The 25,431-nt window shown below is 39.4% G+C and overlaps 1 protein-coding gene across 1 annotated transcript; it reads right to left on the bottom strand.

The window, feature by feature from the left end:
- Positions 1-4,142: 4,142 nt before the first annotated feature.
- On the bottom strand, positions 4,143-14,925 carry pold3 (polymerase (DNA-directed), delta 3, accessory subunit). The gene is made up of 12 exons (XM_034703755.1): positions 14,762-14,925; positions 14,398-14,453; positions 11,878-11,977; positions 11,737-11,776; positions 11,471-11,603; positions 10,506-10,764; positions 10,343-10,412; positions 8,752-8,899; positions 8,446-8,549; positions 7,202-7,287; positions 6,983-7,064; positions 4,143-4,517 (listed from the first exon to the last, which is right to left on the bottom strand). The coding sequence occupies exons 1-12, from the start codon at positions 14,816-14,818 to the stop codon at positions 4,312-4,314; spliced, it is 1,341 nt and encodes a 446-aa protein (XP_034559646.1). The 5' UTR covers positions 14,819-14,925; the 3' UTR covers positions 4,143-4,311.
- Between the last annotated feature and the right edge of the window lie 10,506 nt (positions 14,926-25,431).

Raw genomic sequence — 25,431 nt, 5'->3', positions numbered from 1 at the left:
TAAAGGCCAGTTTGGCCGACTGAATGCACCCTGTGTAGAAAGGCTATAGTCCTCGTTGCAGTGGTTAGAGTTTGTTCTGGTCCAACTTCAAACCATGACCCTTTGCTGCACATCTTCCCTTGCTCTCTACTCCCCACCAAGCAGCAACCTCCCGCCGCGAGAATTGAAGCCAATGCAGAAGTGTTAAAAACTGCAGTTCATTGAGTGTCCGCTTGAGGCTGGCTCAGGAAGTACCAGAAACCACATACACACCAATTCAAGAAAGGCCGATCTTTACAGCAGAAATAAACATGTTTACAGCCTGGTACAAAAGACGAGTGTAGTCTGGATAGCTCATTTCTCTATCGGCACACACTGTAAGGGGGGTGAATTTTTTCATAACGCGGCAATTTCGATGATATTAAGATTACGAGTCTTCCAATGAGAGGCACAGCTGACTTGATTGACAGGCGGGAACACTGTAGCTGTTGGCTAGAAGGCTAAAAGCCCGCCTCTTTACGTCACAATTGCTCAACAGCAGTTATGTTGAGTTCAACATTTCCAATATGGCTCCTGCTGACGATTAGCCTCAAAGCAGTGCTTCAGAAACAGATGGGTGACGTCACGGATACTACTTCCATTATTTATACAATCTATACTCCCCACACTTCATGTCTCTCTGCAGCTGGCCAACCTAACAAAGGCATGTACAGGATAAAATCAGTATAAAGATGAGACATTCCACTTTGTCCACAGGGGGCGCCAAAATCAACACAAACAGAAAGCCCCTCACAGGAGCTTTAACAGGTTGAGTTATTTAATTCCATTCATCACAAATAGTACAAAAATGTAATAATGCCTTTCAGCATTACTGATTTTTCCCTCATGCATTGGAACAAGTTACACTCTACAAAGGAACATTTTGCAACATGTGCTTGTTATAGTTTGTCACCTTACAGACAATTTGGGGAAACAAGCTTAGTTAAATACAGTTTATAATCAAATCCCATGTAGCTAACTTTTGTTTGAGATACCAAAGTTTTCTGAAGGATACCCAACATGTTACACTCAAAGATGGTGAAGAACAACCAAAGATTGATCTATTTTTTTATTGAAGTGCAGCAATAGGAAAAACTGCCTCATAGATTTGAGAAGGAGTGATGTCATATTTGTTTTATGTGAGCTGCATTAAGTAAAGTGTGGGAGAAGTTTCTGTATCCTGAAGCGGATATTACAATAGCCTGTGACTCAGCTGTCTTTTACAGTCTGCTGGTGGAGCTGCAGCTGTGAGCCCTCCTCCCAACCAAAGTCCATCATGTCTGAGCTCATTCAACAGATGCTTTAATGGAGCAGAAAACCCACGATGGCAAACCACCAGAGTCTGAACACATTCTCTGGCCACTCCCAGCAACAGTGAAGGATATCCTTTTTCATGTTAGCTAATCCAAATACCAGTCCGACTGGCCCATTTGTGTGCTCACCGAGGAAGTTAAAGGGCGTGGTGCTTCTGTGTGAGCTAACAGGGTAGGCCGATTGTCAATGAACAAGTCCCCAAAGGCCACATTGTCTACAGTTCATCATGTATAGGAACTGGAGGGTTATTCAGTAACAAGAGCCAGTTTTGTTCCCTTTCTTTGCACATTCTGTTACTTTGCTTCAAAAGAACAAAACAGGCTGCAGAGTATTAATTTAATAACGTGATGTGTTTATTTGAGCGCCCCTCCCTTCATCTGAACTGTGTACCAAAGTGCTCAGCCTGCAACTAAGCCAATTAGTTGACAGCTGTCTTGGTTATTAGAGCCTTGTAGTGTGAAGATTTACTTTCATTGTTACTGTGATAGACTGCAGGCATGCATGTGCTCAGGGAATAACATAACACAAATTTGAATCGGCTGTAAATGCACAATTTATACCAAAAAATGAGGCAATAAGCATCCTGTTTACACAAAACAGCAGCATTCAGCCACTCAGTATGGAAAATATACAGCCTGTTAAAATGTCTATGAATTAAAGCCCTCAGGAAGGCAGTGAGGGGAGCTGAAGAATTAAGCTAAAGAGGTTTTTTTGTGTCAGCGTGTTAACAATTCCCAGGTTTTATGGACCATTTGAAATGCTTTATTTGTAGTTTTTGGCTAAACTTTCCCTGATAGCAAGGCTCCATTTTTATGTATTTGTGTCATGTTTACACAAGACAAGGAAACATAGGAAATCTAGGAATAATATATACGTGTAAGCTTAAATGAAAGACTGCAATTTGTCTGCATCTAAGGAAGTTGTTTTCCATACTAAATAGCAAAAGACAAAACAAAGACCGTTTCCTGTGCTGCAAACTCTTGTGTTACTTGTTTCTGTGAGTCTAAGTGTCCAACAGTAGTGTAACACATGTCTGCTACTGTACTTTAAAGCTCCTGTGAGGAACTTCCTGTTTGGGCGCCCCCTCTGGACAAAGTGGTACCTTTTAGATCTTTGCTACATTTGAGGAAGTAAAATTTACAGAGGAAAAAAGAAAGAAGATAAGATAAAGACATCTACACTCCGCCTCATCACTCTCTCCTCATCTCCCTCTATCCCTCTTTCCAACCCCAACAGTCTCAGCAGATGTGTGTCTAACATGAGTCTGGTCCTGCTGGAGGTTTCTGCCTGTTAAAGGAAGTTTGTCCTTGCCACTGTAACTTGCTAAATGCTGCAAAGTGCTCTGCTCATGGTGGATTAAGATGAGATCAGACTGAGTCCTGTCTGTAAGATGGGACTGGATCTTATCCGGTCTTGATGTTGGGTCTTTGTTAATAATAGAACATAGAGTACGGTCTAGAGCTGCTCTGTTTGGAAAGAGTCTGAGGAGAACATTTGTTGTTATTAATAAAGATTGATTGATTGACAAAGATTTGCTAAAGCTGGCTGGCTAACAACATTGTCTCAACCATGATTGGCCCCAACGTGGGGTCTGCCCAAGATCTCTGAGGGGGGTTGCAAGGTTTAAAAACTTAGATTTAAACATTTAAACTAAAATCATGATAACACACTTGCTGAATAGTTTAGCTTGTAGATAAATCTGCAAAATAATTCACATTTTTCTCACCTTCTTTAGGAAAAACTAAAAATTTGATGTACTCTACCAGTGAAAAGTTTGGACATACCTTCTCATTCAAGGGTTTGTATTTATTTTAATTATTTTAACACTGTAGATTAATACTGAAGACATCAAATCTATGAAAGAACATATATGGAATTATTGAATGATCAACAAATTGTTAAACAAAGCAGAATCTGTTTTATATTTTAGATTCTGTAAAGTAGCCCCCTTTTTCCTTCATGACAGCTTTGCACACTCTTGGTATTCTCTCAGTCTGCTTCATGAAGTGGTCTCCTGGAATGGTTTCTAATGAACATGAGCCTTGTCAAGAGTTCATTTGTAGAATGACTTGCCTTCTTAATGTGTTTGAGACCATCAGTTGTGTTGTTCAGAGGTAGGGTTAGTACACAATGGATAGCCCCATTTGACTACTGTTGTAATCCAGATTATGGTAAAACCAGATTATTTCATAGTTTTGATGTCTTCAGTATTAAACTACAATGTTGAAAATAATTAGAATAAATAAAAACCACTGAATAAGAAGGTGTGTCCAAACTTTTGACTGGTAGTGTATATATTTTTTTAACATCAATGCATCACTTTTTTCTGCAAGAGTCCTGGGGGAGGCTTCACTTTCCTATGTTACAAGTGTGTGGGAGCTCCAATGAAGAAAGGTTTGGAACCACTGCAATCAATACATTTTCTTTTAACATTTCATCAGCATTTATCAGATGATGTCTTACTTTGATCCAGAAGAGAGGGTTGATAGGTGAAATGTGTAACCGTAGTCTAACAGCAAACCTCCACAAGATCCAGTCCGTCTCCGATCCGTCACGGCATCAGATCTGATTATTCTAGTCAGTGTGTTAACTTCCACTGGATCCTCTCTGTTGTGTTCGGGCTGTGTCTCTGATCCAGCAGGTCGGAGCCCTCTGGATCAGATACTCTAGACTTCTATTTCTGCAGGATGCTGGAGAACGACGCATCAATCTCAACCGAACAGATGGAGCGGGACAGGAAGTCAGGTTTCACCAAAACAAAATGAAAACATCCGGTTAATTTTCAGATTAAAAACACACAGAAACACATCTTTACTTTCAGGTTTTAATATTTATTTTATAAACTTGTAACAGCAAAGTAAAAGTCAATGGTTTGCCATCATGTCCGTGTAGATGTAGTCCTTTATTCTTGGATGTGTTTTTTTTTTTACAGTAAGTCTTCAGCAGTGCTGTTCTTCCTCAGGGCCGATAAAGCGTCTCTCACTTCTTTTGGAAGAATCCCATAATAGACGCTTGTTTGCCTCCTTTATTTGCATTAGCAGACGCCTTCTTCTGACTCTTCTTCTCGTCTTGTTTGTTACTCGTTGGTGGTTTTGCAGGGAAGGGATCTTTCAGAGCTTGTTTGGTGGGCTTGAAATCATCTTCTGTTTCGGAGTACGATTCGCTCACGTAGCCTTTCTCTGTCACTGCGGGAGACGAAGATACAAACAGCAGTTAAAGCTTTGAACGTGTTTTAAACTGCATGCAATGGAAATATCTCAAAGAGTCGGTTTTTAGAAAGTATTTTCAAAAGAAGATGAACTTAAGATGTTGGATGTCAATACTAAACACGTGCAAAGTTTCAGATTGTGAGGTAAACACGTGTGTTGAACGAATGAGACTGCAAAGTCGCACAAGATGCAGCAGCTAGAGTTTTAACGAGGACCAGAAGGAGAGCACACATTACGCCTATTTTAAAATCTTTACATTGGCTGCCTGTTGCTTTTCGTATTGATTTTAAAATTATTTTACTAGTTTTTAAGGCGCTGCATGGCCTCGCACCAGACTACATCTCAGAGATGCTTTTAGTATATAAACCAGGTAGGTCTCTCAGATCCTCCGGCTCCTCTCTTTTAGCTGTTCCTAAGAGCAGAACTAAAACATTTGGTGACGCTGCTTTCAGCCACTACGCTCCCAAACTATGGAACAGCCTGCCGGAGGATCTGAGAGGAGCTGATGGAGATATTGAGACTTTTAAACATAAACTAAAAACATATTTATTCAGTCTGGCTTTTATGTAGGGTTTAACAATTTTATTACCTACCTTTTACTTTAATATTGATTTAAAGGGGACATATCATGCTTTTTTCATCAATATATATTGGTCTAAGAGGTCCCAAAAACATGTCTTTAAAGTTTATGCTCAAAAAAACACTTTGAAATCAGATTTTGGTCTGCCTGAAAAGTCCTCTTCTTCATTCCTCATCAGAACACTCTGTTTTCCCTCTGACCACGCCCCCTCCGGAAGTGGCTGTGCCTCGGCTCTCCAGCACGTTGATCTAATGTTTACATGTTGGCTGAATATACACGGCTGCTCAGAGATCGCGTTACTTCAACCCTCTGAATCTGATCCTGACGGAGAGGCGCCTGTAGCAGGACCTTTCTGAAGGATTGGTCACAGATTTAGTGTTTCTTGTTGTTTTATTTATCAGTATGTAGACGTGTGTCTTGGTACACAGCTACGAACATGTAGCTATGTGGCTATGCTAACTAGCGCTAGCACTTATCCATGATAAATAAAAATCATCCACTAGATCTTCAAATCTGCAGACGTGGGGAGTAAAACCGACCTCTGCCAGAAAGGCAGCAGGACCTTTTCTGAAGGATTGGTCACAGATTTAGTGTTTCTTGTTGTTTTATTTGTCAGTATGTAGACGTGTGTCTTGGTACACAGCTACAGCTACAGCTATGAACATATAGCTATGTGGCTATGCTAATTAGCGCTAGCACTTATCCATGACAAATAAAAAGCATCCACTAGATCTTCAAATCTGCAGACGTGGGGAGTAAAACCGACCTTTGGGTTTATTAAGACAGCCTACAACTAGCATGCCTCCCTCCTAAGCTCCTTGTTAGCACACATGTGTGCAGGGAATGAAAAACGGAGGAGGGATTCAGTATTATTTTATACAGTCTATGAGCTGAACAAGCTCCGAGCTCTGACTCCGTGACAGACCGGATATTGTTGTTACGTAACAAAAACACTGAAGTCTGAAACGGCTCGTTTCACACACATTTACAGAAAGGTGGAGAAATCAGAACAGGGGCAGAATGGATTTTTTTCATTCTCGGGGGGTTTGTAGACATGCCAGGGAAACATATTTCAGGTAGAGAACCATTAAAAAGTCAATTTTGCATGATATGTCACCTTTAAATGTTGCTTTCTTATTTTAGTAATTTTAACTGTTATCTTATTCTATTTTTATGTATTTATTCATTCATTTATTTAATTTTATTTATCTACTCAGTTTTATTGATATTTTTAGCCTTAGTTTTATTTTTCAACTCTTATCCTTACCTTTTAAATCTATTTATTTTAACTATTTTTATTCTTAATTTTGATGCTTTAACTTATTTTAATTACACATATTTTATTTTGGTGTGCATTAGTCTCTATTTTATTTTATTTTATGTTGTTCTTGTTTTTAATTTGTATTCTTATTAGTTTATTATTATCATTATTATTATCTTCCCCTAATATGTCTTACCATTGTTTCATTTCTGCTTCTTTCTTGTTTTCAATCGCTGTAAAGCACTTTGGGTTGCATTTTATTTGTATGAAAGGTGCTCTATAAATAAAGCTTGATTGATTGATTGATTGAAGATTTCAGCGAGATCAACACGAGATGGGCTCACACTGTGACATCACAAGTTGGTGGATTTCCTTAAAAGGGCAAATTTGTCATTTCAAAAAGAGAAACACGACTTTGCCCCTGCATGGCAACAGTGGAGGAGGCTTCTAGAATGCTAGGTACTGAAGTAGTTACATTAAACAGTAATAAATGAATCCTCAGCAGCCTGTTTTGTAAACCATCAAACTTTGAGTCCCAAATTGAGCTGTCTTTAGTCTTTTTTAGAATATGGTTTTCAGTTGTGTCTCCGCTCTACATACCGATGCATCCTTCCTCGTCTACAAACGTTTTCGCCTTCAGGACTCGTCTCCTCTTCCTCATCTTTGTCTCAGAGCTGCTCTGCTGCAGAATTAAAGTACATAATATCATCAGTGATCAATTCAGTTACACACAGAGAATACTTCATGAAGGTGTAATGGAGGAATGGAAGAGTTACAGATACATGTGATGTCTAATGATCAGGTTTGATGGTCTCTTACGTGAGTGTGTGAAACAGGCTTTGCTTCCTTCTTAGGACTCGGTGACTTCTCTCTTGTTTCCATCTGCTGTGGAGAATCTGGAATAACTGAAGACATGAACACAAATGAGTCTAACATGAATCTACAAAGGCTTTAGAATTGTCTTCTTTTCATGCTCCCTCCTTTTAAAGCAGAGTTTTGAAGTTTTGTGACAAATCAATGGAACAGCAAAAGAAAAGAAGGTTCATCTCTATCAGAATCACTTTTAATACTTATCTTGGATGTTATATTATGTCCTCTGTTGACCAGTCCCTCCAGGATTTCGCTGGATTTTTTTGTGATTGTTGCGGCCCAAAATGCCTGAATTTGCGACAGCTCTTTGAAAAAATTGCGGTGACAGTTGCGGGGTTTTTTTGTTTTGTTTTTTTTCCCCATAACATCTCAGGGGCAAGTAAATACGCTAAATTACAGTTGTTTTTAGAAAACATTCTTGATGTGACCACTGTGACTGCATTTTGATTCACTTGATTCACAGAAAAGTGCCATGAAAGGGCTGTATTGCACATTTACGACGGCCCCTAAATGCACCTCGCAGCGACACAGGCACAGTCAGTCAGTTCACGGCACTCTGAAATGAATCTGCATCTTTGATGATGAGGAGTTGATCAAAACTTACTAAAGGTGTCTGATGTTTCACCAAACTGGAATAAATCAAGCTGTAGACGGGAGCTTTTTACGGTAATATGGGCAAAAACGTCAAATATTAAACAGACGTCCCCCGGTTGTGTCTTTGTCACTAACACACACCGGGGGTAAAAATCATCAATGAAGATGAGACAGATGCATGGAGGTGAGGAGAGCTGGTTCATAAAGCACACCTGCTGCAGGTAGGTGACCAAGCAAACACTGAGCCCCTCAGATAATAACTCTAGTATCTATAAATAACAACGTTGTCATTGTCACTTGTCCTGCCTGCTGTCCCCTCTCTTCACTCGTTCTCTGTGTGTTTTATTGTTGAAAAGTGCCGATCAAGTGAGGACTTATGTTTATGTTACAAGGAAGTCAGTTGATGATGAAACCGATGATGTACAGGGGCTGAGATTGAGGTAATTGGTCAAATTTGCGGGAAAGTTGCGTTGATTGTATAAAATTGCAAGGCCGCGAAAAAATCGCGCTGATTGGTTGAATTTGCGTTGATAGTTGTGATCGCGAAATCGCAACTTCCTGGAGGGACTGGTTGACTGAAGTGAAAGTAAGAAACTCACCATCTTCATCGCTGCTGTCTGGTACCGGCTTCTTAATCCGTCGTCTCTTTTTCTTCTCCATTTTCTCCTCTTCGCTGTCAGAATCCTCAATCCTCTTTGATTTACTTCAACATGAAAGAGAGACTTTTATTTGAAGATTTCCTGACATGTGACTTTAGTGAAACTGAACCTTTAACACAGAATACGGACACTTCTGCCGCCTCTTAGATCTCCTGTCTCACCAGATGAATGTAAGAAAACTGTCTATTAATTTAAAGTAACCCAAAGTCAGCCTGATGTGTTTGAGAGTGTTTCATTAAAACAAACCTCCTGGAGTCTTTCTTAGAAGCTTTAGGTGGCTCCACGGCAGCAGCCTCTTGTTTCTTTTCCTCGGTGCGTGGAGTCGGACGTTGCTGCTCTGCAGGTGATGATGGCCGAGCTGCTTCCTCCTCCTTCACAGGTTTGTCCGGTTTCTCTGAAGAAGAGAGGAGGAGGAAAGTTTTAGAAGTTAGCAGAACATTAATGACTCCAAGAACAAGATGCAGCTCAATGCTGTCAGCTGACGATCATGTTGGAAAATCAAACTGAGGCTTGAACCTTTGATTTTAAAACTCCTATGAAGCTTCAGTGAACAGAGCTTTAGATCGACAATTAGTCCTTATCATCTTTTGACCTTATATAGAGCCTAAATTAAGTTTATGTCTCCATTTGTCTGAATGTAAAAACATTTGAATCATGCTTTTACTGCGTGTGTGGGGTTAAACTTGGTGTTCACAACAGATTAAGAGGGTTTATGTAAACTGAAGGTAGTAAGCTCTTTACTATTTCCACTACAGACTTTTTGAACAGTTAAGAGTGTACTGACTGCTTGGTGATTACTGCAAGTTACTCATGTGGCTAAAATATGAATCAACTAGAAATATATCCAAAGTTGGGGAGCAGAAAAGACCTTTTTTTGCCGGCCTCACTGTGGCCAAGAAGTTGGTTGTGATGAGGTAGAAACACCCGGATAGGCTGAAGGTCAAGAGCTGTATCCTCACTTTCTTAGATATAGTTTACTTAGAGCTTTCCATTGCTCAGATGATTACAGTTAAAGAGTGTAATATTCAAATGTGGGCTTCATTTGCTGAAAAACTGAAAGAAAAGATCTCACCTCTCTTAGGATCTGTGATGCAGCTGGTGGCCTCAGTTTGTTCTGGAGTGGGTATATATTTATTTTCATTTTATATCATTTCTTTTATTTCATTTATGTATTTCTTTCATTACATTTGATTTATTTATGTATTAATCTTATTTTACTTATGTATTTATTTTACTTCATTTATTTATAAATGTTTTTATTTTATTTATTAATGTTTTTATTTTATTTATTTATGTTTTTATTGTATTTCATTTATGTATTTATTTAACTTAATTTACTTATTTATGTATTAATCTTATTTTATTTATGTATTTATTTTACTCCATTTATTTATTAATGTTTTTATTTTATTTTATGTACTATTTATTTCATTCTTTTAAATTTTATTTATTATTAATTTTATTTCATTTATTTATTTATGTTTTTATTTTATGTATGTGTACATTAAATTTGTGTGTAGCCATTGAACCTACTTGCTGCTGCGAATGTGATAACAATGTACATTATTGGTTATTGTTATAAAATCTAAATAAAAAGATTTGATCAAAAAAAATATATATATATATCCAATATAAACCTACACATCTTATCTATATACTTGGAAGAAAAGCATGATGATAGTAAGATGCAGTGAGCATGAAAACAACCCTTCAACAATTGGTCTTCAAGCAACTACTAACAGAATAAGAATCTGTATCTCATGTTAAAACATAAAGCTTTAAATGTATTAAATCAGAAGCACTGAAGAGCAGACAGATCACTGCTACTGTTACTCACTTGCTTGAGATCCAAAGAAGTTCATCATAGGATTGACTTTAGCAGCTGGTTTGCTTTTAGGAGCATCAACCTAAAAATGAAACAGTGATGAAAATAAATACAAAAACTTCTCTTCCTCTTTAGTTCATCATTTGTTAGTTTCACTAAAAAAAAAAACACACACCACAGGTGTGTCCTCCTTCTGCTCCGACTTTATGTCCTTTCCGCTGTCTTGGTTCTTAGTTGCTGGTTTACTTGCAAACATTCCCATGATGCCTTTCTGTGGTTTGGCCGAAGGTTTTGAAGTCCCATTAACGGGCTCTCCGTTCATGCTGGGTTTCTTGTGCTCAGGCTCCGGTGTCTCTGCTCGCTGGATTTCTCTGGTCTGCTGCAGCTCCAGAGACGACATGGGCACGGCGTCGGCACAGCGGATCGCACTGAATCTGCAGACAGAGAGAGGAAGAGTTTAAAGCAGGGGTGCCAAAACCGGCCCACCAGAGGTTCAAATCCGGCCCACTGAACGACTTTGCAAAGTGAAAAAATGACAGAAAGACATTAACTGCAATTTTTCAATAAAAGTAACTCATACTTCAAATGTGTCCTCTGGGGGTCGATTCATAAAGACTTTGTAGAGCACTATAAGATGATCCACTAACTACTAACACAAGCACTACACCCCTGCATACAACACTAACCAGCAAGCACACTGTTCATGCTGGAGCTGAGGGGTCCAAAATAATCAACTTTACCTTCTTCATTATTATAATCTCTGTTCTTTTGTGTGTCAGGTGAGTGGGTAACCTGTGTGTTTGGTGTGTTCGCAGCAGGTTTCAGGGCTTAAAGAGTTAAATATTCGGCCCACTATGAGACTCATCATGGAAAAAGAAAGATAGTTCATTAAATGAGAACATTTTCAGAATGTACTTGTCGTTATTTATAGGTTATTATGTTCTGATTTTACTGGTCCGGCCCACTTCAGATCAACTCGGGCTGTATGTGGCCCCTGAACTGAAATGAGTTTGACACCCCTGGTTTAAAGCATCCTGGAGACTGAGGGTCCAAACACTTTCTTTTTCTCCAGGATTGAAGTTCAGATATGTTGAATCAATGCTGAATGGAGTAACTCTGGTTTAAATATGCTAAACATACTTGCTGCAGTTCTTCAGATTGTCTTTGACAGCATCATAGTCCACACTGTAGAGCGGGCCGCTGTCTTTTAATAAAGCCTTCTGCACGCTGTAGATGTGGACGCTGACGATCAAACTCATCTTGGATTTGAAATCTGCAAAAGAGAACACCTGATGTTTGAATCTTTGGCCTCATCTCGTCACTGAAGTAACTTCATACATTTTAATAAAATATCCCACTAAACAGAAATACTGACTCTATTGTATTTAAGATGTATATTTACCAACCTTCCAGCTGTTCCTCTCTGACAACAGACACTTTGTGACTCTGAAAGAACACAAAAAAATGAATCTGTGAAATCAGAAGAAGAGGTTCTGTGTATAGATTTTAGAAAATGTCTCAAATAAAGACTTGTCATGCGTCCTCACCGTTTGGCCGTTGTCCACAAACTTCCCCGACACGAGGTAGGTGGCGTGAAGCCGGGCTGAGCTTTCCTTCCTTTTGTGATCCAAGTAATGGAAGAGCATTCTGGAAACAAGACGTACAGTTTAATGGTTTTATTCTACATGTGTTTTATGCTTTTGCTCACACATCCATGCCTCATGTTCTAACAACTTAGAATGTCATTCTTACATTCTGCACTGTGCTGCCTGTACAGCTGGCCCATCAACCCTGCATTAAGTGTTGTTGATTCTTGTTCCTTTCTATTGCTTCTTAATTGATATGACCAATTATCTGCATCATTTTTATCATACTTTCTGTATTATTGTACAATCCTTTTAAGAGAGAATTAAATCCCAATTTTGAATTTATGGATTTTTTATTGACCTTAGAGAAACTGGAGACAAAAGAGACAGAATAAATCAGCATGGAAAATTAAACCCTGATGCAAATAGTGTTTCGAAGACCAGAGCCCTCAATGTGAGATACCTGATATGATCATTATTGTGGTTCTCTTGAAATCACGGTTAAAAAAAAAGAGTTGAAACTGAGGCGATTGGAGACTTTAAGGCTTGCAGAGTCACATTTTTTGAGTCTCCTTTAAAACTCATTTTTACAGACGTGCTTTATGTGATTTCACCTTTTTAATTCAATTTAAACTGTTTTATCAATTCATTTTATAACCATCTTTTTTCCCTTTTTCATTTATAATTAAATGTTCTTAATATGTTTATTTTGTTATTTGTGTTTACAAAAGTAAATTCAAATATAAATCAGGCTTTTAATTTGGAGTCATTTCCTTTAAGCTGGACTGCATTTCTCTTATTTATTTATTTACTGTATATAGATAGATAGATAGATAGATAGATAGATAGATAGATAGATAGATAGATAGATAGATCTTTATTTGTCCTTAATAAGGAGATTTGTTGCCACCGTCTGTACAGGAATACATGTATGAACACAATAACCATAAACATCCACCCAGCCTCACAGCAGTGATGACCCACATCCCACAAATATACACACCAGACACATATGCACACACTGGGCACATATAAAACATACCAAACACATATGAACACACTGGACACATATATGCACACCGAACACATATGAACACACCGGACACATATGAACACACTGGACACATATAAACACACTGGACACATATATGCACACCGGACACATATAAACACACCGGACACATATAAACACACCGAACACATATAAACACACTGGACACATATAAACACACCGGACACATATGAACACACTGGACACATATAAACACACCGAACACATATAAACACACCGAACACATATAAACACACTGGACACATATAAACACACCGGACACATATAAACACACCGAACACATATAAACACACCGAACACATATGAACACACCGGAAACATATGAACACACTGGACACATATATGCACACCGAACACATATAAACACACCGGACACATATGAACACACTGGACACATATATGCACACCGAACACATATATGCACACCGAACACATATAAACACACCGGACACATATAAACACACTGGACACATATAAACACACCGAACACATATAAACACACCGAACACATATGAACACACTGGACACATATATGCACACCGAACACATATAAACACACCGAACACATATGAACACACTGGACACATATATGCACACCGAACACATATATGCACACCGAACACATATAAACACACCGGACACATATAAACACACTGGACACATATAAACACACCGAACACATATAAACACACCGAACACATATGAACACACTGGACACATATATGCACACCGAACACATATGAACACACCGGACACATATGAACACACTAGACACATACATGCAGACCGGAGGTTGCTGCTTGATTTTACTGCATTGATCTATTTTACTTTCTAATACTTTTTCTGATTACTTTTTTCTTTCTTGTTTGAGTCTTTTATTATTTAACCCATTGCTGCTATTTTCTGTCTCTCTGTTCTTTTGTGAAGCACTTTGGGCTGCATGCTATTTACTTCTTTATATATTTATATATTTGTTAATATCTTCATCTACTGGTGTATTTATTTGTATCTAATTGCTCCACACCCTTTTATCTTTATACATTGTATCTGATGTGATGTCTTCTTCTTCTTAAAATATGTGTTTTGTCCTTTAATGCTTTTCTTCACCTCTATACTAACAATGATTTCATGGTTTTCACTTTATTCGGTTTAATTTGCATTTATTTATGTTAACCTTTTGTGTTGTTAGAATTTTCTACACTTATCTCACTTCAATCAAATTATCATTAGTATTATTATTTAGTAATGTAATACTTTAGTATCACGCATTGACTTTTTCTGCAACCAGTATAAAACCAACAACAGGATTTTTGGCCTGGACATGTCTGCCACTGCCACTGAAAGCATGGTGTGTTCCTATTTCTGCACAGTTTAATGTAGAATGTGTGAAGCTGTGGATGAACACTCACTGTTTAGCTGTGTTGACATGGACTCCCAGAGTGAGGCTCAGCCATTTATAAGTCACCTGTTAAACAGAAAAAACAAACAGCAGAGGAACTGGTGAGGATTTAGCATTCTCATAGAGGTTAATGTCAGTAACATTGAATTTAAGGGCTAATCTGAGTTCATATGTAAGCCGAATTAAACAGAAACCTAAACTAAGTCGAAACACTTGTTGTTCAGATTGTGATAGATGTATAAATTAACTTTAAGGACAGAAAACATTAAACAGTCAAGTTTTTAAACGCAGTTCAACAGCTAACTCGTGAACGACCACTTTCTTACTAACTAGCTGTTTCATTGAGGACTTGTGATTCTGAGACGTGTACTTACTATTTTGTCGTGGTCGTTGACGTATTCGTCGATGTTATCTAAATACAGCTCGTCCATTTTGTGAGATTATCGATTAATTTGGACGACCTGTTCAACAGACTGAACAGCGCGGGAAGACAGTTTATTTACTTCCTGTTTGACGTCACGTGTGCCCGTTCTTCTTCGGTGGTGGGTAAATGTGTAAATGCGCTGTTTGCTGCCGCCCACAGGCCAACTCTCGCTACTGTCGCTGTCAGACTACAGAGTGAAGTAACAGTGTAGTGCAGAGGACAAATAAACTATAGACTTTAGTTAAATAGTTTATAGGAAAAAAAATAGATGAACACTTGCCTTATTCCTTAATCTTGCAAGCAGAATATCCCTTATTTTATTCTAAGTATTCTGCGCTTCTGTACTTTATTATTATTTTATTTTATTGTATTCTATTTTATTTGATCTTTATTTTATTTTACTTCATTCGTATCTATATCTTATTTTATTACATCTTCTATTAACATTTTGACTTTCTTAGATACTGTTTACAAGAGCTCTGTAATGACCAAATTTCCCTCCCAGGGATAAATAATGTATTAATTCTAATTCTGATTCTGGTTTCATTTATTATAACGGAGGAGTAGATACAAATACATTAAGCACTTACAAATAACCATCCAAAAAGGAAAGGTAGTAGCAATAAGAGAGAAAACAGAGGGGCAATCCATAAAAATAACAGGTGAAAGGGCAAGACGTAACAATTAAATTAACGAAATAGTCAATTCAAGAATAAAAATAGCTTAAAAAAATATTAAGTTGCGCGCCCATGTAGCGGGCGGCCTGGGTTTGAATCCAGCCTGTGACTCCTTTCCTGCATGTCATTCCCCCATTCTCTCCCAGTTTCCTACACTATCCAATGTCCCCTTCCTCTATCAGTAAAGGTGTAAAAGCCCAAAAAACATAACTTAAAAAAAATGTTAAAACTCAATCAAAGGTAGTAGAAAGATAAGAATATCAATAGGAAAATAATAAGATTTAATGTGCACATTAGGTATAATTATTTGCGTTTAATGGGAAAAAGCAAGGTTAAAGAGTAGTTATGTATGTTTTGCAAGAAAATCCAGTTAAGGCACAACATTTTTACAGATATAAAATTTGTGTTAACTGGCTGTTCTCCTTCTGATGTGAAAACACCTCTAAAGGCCTGGAAAGCTGTTTCTTGGGTGTAAAATGAAGGTGTGATAAAATGTTAGCACACTTTGTACCGTGATATTTTTGCTTTCTCACCTCTGTTAACACATTACGGCACATGACTCATTTTATGTACACGGTCTCTTTGAAGATTAAAAACTCAGCTTTTATCAAGATTGTTCCTCGTGTACAGTTTGCCTCAAATATTTTGGGTTTTTCAATCAAATTGGGCAGCTGATGGTTTGGGAGTGTAGAATAAGGAATAAGTGATTACATGAAACACACAAAAAACTCTTGACTTTCACATCAAATGCAAAAACAACTGTAAAGAGGAACTGAAGAACTTCCCACACCTGCAGGTACAGCTGATCTTCAACAGAGCACTAAGTACATAAACTATGGCGAACACGGCTCGAAAGACGTTAGCTTTGTCTGGAGAAGTGTTAATAAACTATGCAGTCAGCAGCACAAAACCGCTTAGCAGTCCGCCATTGATGGGCACGCCTACAGAAAGGGTTGTGTTTCCAAAATAATCAAAATTTTGTGTTTTCAGTCACACAAAAAGATGCTTCTGGGCAAATGAACTGCCAAAGCACAATGATAGTTTACCATTTTCTATTGAAAACATATTTGTGTAAAGTTAAAGCTGCTGTGAGAAACTTTTGGTTTATGTTGATTTTGGTGCCCCCCTGTGGACAAAGATATACATATTGTATCTTTCTGATCTTGTCTCGAACATCCCAAAGTATTAGTAAAAAACAATCCTATTCTGCTTTCTTCTATCAGTCAAACATGTTTCTCGTTTTGATTATTAGCTGTTGAAAATGTAAAAAAAACAGCTGTTTCTTCATCATGTTGTCAGTTATCTTGTCTTACACCTACCCCTTCACAGCGATTTCAGACAACAAAATATACAATATAAAAATCCTCAGTTTTGTTGCTGATGGTCTGGTTTGCTTTTGTGGGTCATAAAGAGGTTTCATTATTAACGTAATTATTTTCTACAACCACCTAAAAACTCCTCACTGGAGCTTTAACTCTTAAGGACTCAAAAAAGCGCAGTTTGTCAAAAGCAGAGGTTCCCAAAGTGGGGGTTGAGACCCCCTGGTGGGTGGTGAGATGTGTTTTTTTTTTTTGAGTAATCAATCAATTTCATATATTGTACCTTGCAAATACATTTTTTCATTAGTTTTCTGCCTTTCTTTGTTGCTTGATGACCCCTAATGTTAGGACAATTAATTAACAAAAGCATCAGTAACAACATAGGAAACAAAGCTATATGTGCATGTAGGTGGCTGATTTTCTGCAGACTAGCAAAATGAAGTGTGAAGCTACATTTAATCACTTCGAGGGATAGTGGGGGACGCAAGTCTTTAGCACCTATATTGTGGTGGTTGCCGGCTGAAAAGTTTGGGAACTCCTGATCTAAAGTCCCAATGTGAAGTATACTAACAAAAGAAAATGTGTTACATTGCAAAGAAAGCTACGAGCAGCAACACAGCTCAAAACAAGAAGAAGCGGCTTCAATTGTGCACATTTAGGATTTTTGGGGTGGCCATTGAGAGTTCAGAGGGGGGCCCATGCCACCCTTGGCCACCCAACTGGACATTCAACTCTCAACTCATCTTTATTTATACAGCACAAAAGAACAGAGACAGAAAACAACAGCAATAGGTAAAATGATACAAGAATAAAAACAAGAGAGGAATGTGATATGAAATACTTAAAAAAAACAAAAAAAACAAACAAATGAAATAAAATCAATCAATTAAATAAAATCAGATGAATACCATAAAAATAAAATACAATAAAAATAAAGAAAAAGACAGAATAAGATTAGAATAAAATAAAATAAAGAAAATGATGTTAAAACAATGGTCATAATGGTCATAAGTAATTCCAGGGTTAAAAGGAAATTATTCAAAGTTTAAAGCCAGATTAAAAAGGTAAGTCCCTGGTCTTTTAATGCCCTCCACATAAGAAAAGAATAGTAGTAAATCACATTTGGTTAACTTTTAATACATTTTGCTACATAGCCAGCTCCAGGAATATGAATAAACATGATGTAGTGTCCTTTGTTTGTGAGCATCAGGGTTGAGTTGCTTCTGAATGATGGTCACACATTTTCTTAAACCCAAACTGCCTCTTTTTAAAATAAATATTCTGAGGCTGTCGAGTGCATTAACATATAATGGTGATTGGATGAGAACCACTGCTTTTAATTTGCTCTAAATGGAGAAACCAACTGGCCAGAAAATGGAAATAAGTGGTGCCATGGCAGCAGAGAGTAGTCATTTCAATGGAGAAAAATAGCAGGCTGCAGGGGAGAGATGAGCATCAGTTATTAGTGCATCACGACACAGTCAATATACATTTGAATTTTAATGAGTCGCTGTGACAGAGATATTCAGGACGGACAGTGCTGATATATGAAACCTTCAGTGACCTCATCATCAACTGTGAGTTCCCAAACAAATCACCGGCCAACACGAGGCCAACTTCCCCTAGCTTCAGCGCCCGTCAACATTTGTCTGCATCAAGTGAAGCTCATCATTATGACTGAAAATGAGTCTGCTGAAGCGGATCATACATCATACATCACCGGGCAGACTTTCTCTGGAGTTCAGATATATGAATACGATGATTTGTTACTGAGTGAGCCCCCAAAGGCCTACTCTATATTCTACTATCAACAAAGACCCAGCATCAAGACCGGATCAGATCCAGTCCCATCTTACAGACAGGACTCAGTCTGATCTCATCTTAATCCACCATGAGCAGAGCACTTTGCAGCATTTGGCAAGTTACAGTGGCAAGGACAAACTTCCTTTAACAGGCAGAAACCTCCAGCAGGACCAGACTCATGTAAGGGGAGACAGGGGATCTCAGTGTGTCAGTTCCCCCCGGCAGTCTAAACCTATATCAGCATAACTAAGAGCTGGTCCAAGCCTGATCCAGCTCTAACTATAAGCTTTATCAAAAAGGAAAGTTTGAAGCCTACTCTTAAAAGTAGAGAGGGTGTCTGCCTCCCGGACCCTGACTGGTAGATGATTCCAAAGGAGAGGTGCCTGATAACTGAAGGCTCTACCTCCCATACTACTTTTAGAGACTTTGGGTAGGACGAGCAGGCCTGCATGTTGGGAGCGCAGTGTTCTAGAGGGGTAATAGGGCGCTATGAGCTCTTTAAGACAATGGTTCTCAAAGTGGGGTCCTGGGACCCCTAGGGGTCCACGAACCATAGCGTGGGGGTCCGTGAAATAATTAGAACAAATTTGACAGCCTTGACAGCACATTATCCTTTCAATCACACATCAATAACATCATCCGGACTGCCTAATTCCATCTTCGTAATGTCAATCGTCTCCGCCCCTCCCTCACCCCCCACACTGCCGCCATCCTTGTCCACAGCCTTGTCACTTCCCGTCTGGACTACTGCAACTCTCTCCTCTTCGGCCTCCCTCACAAATCCCTCCATATACTCCAACTGGTCCAGAATTCAGCTGCCCGTATCATTGCCCGAACCCCCTCCATCCACCACATCTCTCCTGTCCTCCAACAGCTCCACTGGCTCCCTGTTCAGTTCCGTATTCAATTCAAAGTCCTTCTGTTGACATTCAAGACCATCCACAACCTCGCCCCCCTATATCTGTCTGACCTCCTCCATGTTCCCACTCCCTCTCGCTCCCTCAGATCCTCTTCCTCCATACACCTGTCTGTCCCCTCCGCCCGTCTCACCACTATGGGGAGCCGAGCATTCAGCCGCTCTGCTCCCCGTCTCTGGAACTCATCACCACCTCAACTCAGAAACACAGATTCTTTCCCCCATTTCAAATCACAACTCAAAACATATCTGTTCAAAACCGCCTACTCCGTCTGACTCCAATTGCACTGTCATTTTGTTATTGTTTCTATTTTTTCTTACCACTTTGTTAGTTTATATTGTTTTCATTTTTGACTCTGATTTTGTTTCCTTTAATGTAAATTTGTGTATGTATATATATATATCTGTGCAGTGTCCCTGAGTGCCGAGAAAGGCGCCTTTAAATAAAATTTATTATTATTATTATTATTACATTTCTAATAAATCATAAAATTGTGCTGTGTTATCATAAAACAGCATACACCATTGTTATGATACTATTTAGTGACTCGAAGGGATATGTTAGTCTTGCTACTGTTAATTTTCTGAAAGTTTTTAAGATCAATTACTTGAAAAGTATAAATGCTGTCATGTTGAGTCCACAAGGAATGAAATGACCCTCTGTTTTAAAGTATACAAGTGGTATTTACTTGATTCAAATTGTAGTGTTATCTGTTTATCATTATGGCACAAGTCTGAAGTATTTGCATTGATACGTTTTACAATACAAATAGTTCCAAGGGCATCTAAGAGTGCAAATGGTAGTAAGCATGTGCTTAATCTGTGTTACAATTATGAGGGGGTCCTTGGACAATTTTCTCACCTGCAAGGAGTCCCTGGCTCCAAAAAGTTTGAGAACCCCTGCTTTAAGATACAAAGGTCTCTGACCATTAAGAGCTTTGTAGGTCAGAAGAAGGAGCCAGTGTAGAGACGGGAGAGATGTGCTCTCTCTTCCTAGTTCTAGTCAGCACAGAGAGGACTCAGTCTGATCTCATCTTAATCCACCATGACTCATGACCAGACTCATGTTAGACACAGATCTGCTGAGACCGTGTTGGAGAGAGGGATAGAGGAGATGAAGAGAGAGAGAGAGAGAGAGAGAGAGAGAGAGCGAGAGCGAGAGCGAGAGCGAGAGCGAGAGCGAGAGCGAGAGCGAGAGAGATGATGGTAGTGAGACTGATAGTAGTAGTTGTAGCAGCTGGAGTCTGGCACGTCCACAGCAGCAGAGATCAAGAGGAACCTACGAGACAAAGGAGCTCAGGGACTCCAGAAAGGTCTATGGTTAGTAACTTTAATGGGACAGGAAGAGTTAAAGTGAGTGATAGGCAGGGCGAGGGAAGAGATTGGATCCCAGTGTGCCGGTTTCTAAAGAGGTGTTATGAAGCCGAACGATGTCTGTTGCCATATTGGAAATGCATATGCACTGTTATATACATTTTTTTTTAAATTTACAAACAGAATCAAAAGAAGAAATAGCCTGCATGCTCCAACTCTTCTGAATGTAAACATGTTGATAAAGTCATGCAACCACTTCAGCATTCAGGGTAGATTAAAAAACAGTGACATCATTTGAATTTAACCCACTTCTGACCCCTGCTGACCTCATTAGAGAATCATCAAACCCACAGTGGACATAAGAAGCTATGTTTCAACATTTTGGCTGCAAGAAAATGTAAATAAAACCCAAATGATTCTTATATAAAAGATAAATACTTAGTATCTTCACATTATCATGAAAATGATTGCACTTTGACCTTTTTATTTCCTCCACCTCTCATGATTTGATGCACACACCTAAGTTGAAACAGTAAAAATGTAATATATAGCAGCAGCTAAACTACCAACCAATCATGCATGAAGGTCAGGGGCATCATGATGGGGTAGAAATAATAACGATATAGGGTCTCCAGGGGTCCATTAATGCTGCCTGTTATTTCTGTAAACATATAGCACTCATTTTTGCTCCCCTTGCAGGAGGTCCAGGTTTGAAACCGGCAGGAAAACGCAATAACCTTTTCAACCTCAATCATATCAGAGAATAATAATAACAGCTGCCCTTTCAACCACAACATGGCATTGATCGCTCAGCAGGGAGGCTCACACCTTCCAGCTGGAGGTCTGCATGCCATTTCTGGCCAGAGCAATAATGCAGCCTGTGTTAAATTAAAGCAGAATGAAAAGGTCGGTGCTTAGCATTGATGGCTCAGTGGTGTATTTCACACCAGGCCCATCATCACAGCCCCCGCTACACACACAAAAAAAAAGAAAGAAAAAAGGTCTTAGACAAATAAATGACACCATCAGCCTGAGTCGACCGAGGAAAAGGTATAAAAGTGGTAAAGTTATGAAACGAAGGACAACAACACACGTGACTACAGGGCCGGGCTGCAGTAACGGCCTTGTTGTCAGGTTCAACCTTTGGAACACTGCAAAGCTTGTCATTGTCACTTCTCTTTCACTGACCAATCGAATCAAACAGGTGCAGGACTTCTGATAACAACTTTATCAACAACAATGGCAGAGGTTCGTGCACAGGTGAAAATGCTGTTAGTGGACACAGGCCCTTAAGAACCCTCTAGAACGCTACTCTCCCAACATGCAGGCCTGCTTGTCGTAGCTAAAGTCTCTTAAATTAGTATGGGAGGTAGAGCCTTCAGTTATCAAGCCCCTCTACTTTGGAATCATCTACCAGTCAGGGTCCAGGAGGCAGACACCCTCTCTACTTTTAAGAGTAGGCTTCAAACTTTCCTTTTTGATAAAGCTTATGGTTAGAGCTGGATCAGGCTTGGACCAGGTCTTAGTTATGCTGCTATAGGCTTAGACTGCCGGGGAACTGACACACTGATACACTGGGATCCTATCTCCCCCACCTCCCCCATCAATACTTTAACTCTCCTTGTCCCATTAAAGCTACTAACCATAGACCTTTCTGGAGTCCCTGAGCTCCCTTGTCTCGTAGGTTCCTCTGAGTCTCTGCTGTAGACCGCCTGCTGCTGCGGACGTGCCAGACTCCAGCTGCTTCAACTACTACTATCCGTCTCACCACTATCATCTCTCTCTCTCTCTCTTCATCTCCCTCTATCCCTCTCTCCAACACAGTCTCAGCAGATGTGTGTCTAACATGAGTCTGGTCCTGCTGGAGGTTTCTGCCTGTTAAAGGAAGTTTGTCCTTGCCACTGTAACTTGCTAAATGCTGCAAAGTGCTCTGCTCATGGTGGATTAAGATGAGATCAGACTGAGTCCTGTCTGTAAGATGGGACTGGATCTTATCCTGTCTTGATGTTGGGTCTTTGTTAATAATAGAACATAGAGTACGGTCTAGACCTGCTCTGTTTGGAAAGAGTCTTCAGATAATGTTTGTTGTGATTTGGCGTTATATAAATAAAGATTTATTGATAAGGGACAATCCATGGACTGTGCATCACAGATGTGGTCTCAGTGATGTCACCGTTTTTTTTTTTTAACTATAAATGAGACAACACTTGTTTGGATTTGGGTTTTTGCAGCGAGTCATTTGCATAATTGAGGCTTCAGGATTATAGCTGTATCTTCATGTGGCCAATTTTTGAGCTTTTGGAGAGTTTGTTTTCATTTTCTCCTTCTGGACTTGTGTTGATTATGATGAATCTGTGACTTCCACAAGGTATGCATCTCCTACTTCTCTATATAGCATAGTTCAGTGTAGACACCACTGCCTCGAAATATGTGCACATATCTAAAATGTATCTGCATGGGGATTTAAGGTGTCGGGTGGGTGATAAGGTTTGTTTGTGGGAGTTTGACTGAGCCTATCACTGTCTTTGGAATGAAACCTGGGTTTGTGGGATTCAGTTTGAAGTCGTGTTGATAAATTCCAGGGTGCATGAAACATACAGTAAAAAATAAATGAAGCAGCGACAGGACTGGGAGAGTCTGCGATGAAGCCTGTCAACGAGCAGAATGTCGCATATCTGCAGCAGAAGAGCTGCTGTCAATCCTGTGACACTTTCAATTTCTCCTGAGCCAAACATGCTCACAGGATAAGCAACAACGTTGTATTTATTAACCCCCCCTAACCCAAATTCTAACCCTTTAATGGAGGAAAGTCTGAGAGTGACACTGATGCATCTGAGCCCAAAGCTTTGAACAACCTCATCAATGTTGTTTGTTCAGTCCAATCCGTGTCACATGCTGTACAGATGATTTATTCAGGTGTGTCCTCACTCTTTCAGATGATCTAATGTAATATTTAGACTGTAGCTGCTCTGAACGTTCAGCTCTGCAAGCAGCTGATCAGCCTGCATGACAACGTCTAATAGAAATGTCAAACATAGGGGCAGCGACATGCAGCAGAGGAAGGAAAATATTCCCCTGAAGGTGACGAGAATCAAACCAAAGACAAATCCTCGCTTGGATCAGAGCTGGTGAAGATGAAACGAGAAAGCCGATATGATGTTTAGCTGGTTGGTCAGTTGGTCAGTTTTAAGTCCAGCTGTGTTAGAAAATGAAGCTTACAACATGAGATTCTGCAGCTTTATGATTGAACAGCTATTTCTATGGTCTGAAAGTGGCATGGTAGTAATACTCCTCAGTACAGTGTGTGCGAATGTAACTGTTCAGACTGCAGCAGGATTTACGCTCACAGCAAGAGTTACATCAATGACAGATACAGAAATGGATATGCAAATTGAAGATTACAAGAAAACTAAGCATCCAGCTATCCATCCATATCAGAAAAGTAGGTGCTCTGCTTAGGTTTAGGGCTGCAGACACTTTTATTATCAACCAAAATAGCTTTTGCTTCATTTGAACTTTGAAAATCTGCAGCAATGTCAGTAGTAAACACAAACAAATCTATGTTTCTTGTTTGTCTTGATTCTGGCATCCCCTGTGGACAAAGTGGTAACTTTTTTACACCTTTGCTGATTTTGTAAGTAGTGTTTGCTGCCACATTTCACCAGATCTGTGTCCACTCCATCTCCGCTCTGCCACAGCACCGGATCTGATAGGTTTCTATTCTAGTCAATGTGTTAACTTCCTCTGGATCCGCTCCATTGCATTCCGGCTGAGTCCCTGATCCGGCAGGTCAGAGCCCTCCGGATCAGATACACAAGACTTCTATTTTTACTGCATGCCAGAGCACGACGCATCAATCTCAACAGAGCAAATGGAGCGGGACAGGAAGTCAGGCACCAAGCCAAAATGAAAACATCCCGTTAATTTTCAGAATAAAACACTCTGTGTTATCACCAGATCGTATTTCACTTAACTACAACAACAAACCGTCATGATGAGCGGAGCCAGGCCTGGAGTCAACAGGTTAGAGGTTTTCAGAGGACCAGAAAGACAACATGGATGAAGAGAGGAATCCATGTATCAGTAATTACTGTGGGAGAACCTCGGTTACATGACTCCAGCTGTCCGGCGGTCCTGCTCCGTGCTGCGTTCTGAAAACACAAGCGGTAGGTGTTGACGAGAGCACAGAGCCGGACTGGACATTGATCTGGTGGAAGTCTGATTTTAGCAATTACAATATAGAACTGGCAGAACTGGTCAAACTGTTGATGGTTTCGTTTGCTCTTGCTGCTCATTAGTCTCTCAGTCTGTATCATATCCAGTCAAAAGCTCCTCAAAGGGCTTTGAGCTGGTGAGTCACAAACTGTTGAACAAATCAGAAGAGATGGCCACAGAGTCAAACCATGCAGAAAATTACATTACGTCCAAATCAGAGGCTGGAACTAGCTATCTAGGTTAGCAGCTGAGTACTACTTTAGAGGTCTGTTAGCTCTGATTTGTCGTAGCTTCCAGAGACATTTTAGTCTTCAATCGTTGATAAAGCTTCCTTAAAACTAGGATCTAAATTAATTTCGACAACATGCCACCATCT

Source organism: Notolabrus celidotus, chromosome 15, assembly GCF_009762535.1.
Source record: "Notolabrus celidotus isolate fNotCel1 chromosome 15, fNotCel1.pri, whole genome shotgun sequence".
NCBI classification, from domain to species: Eukaryota; Metazoa; Chordata; class Actinopteri; order Labriformes; family Labridae; genus Notolabrus; species Notolabrus celidotus.
Note: the sequence above shows the minus strand (reverse complement) of the source record. Positions and strands in the feature narration are given on the sequence as shown.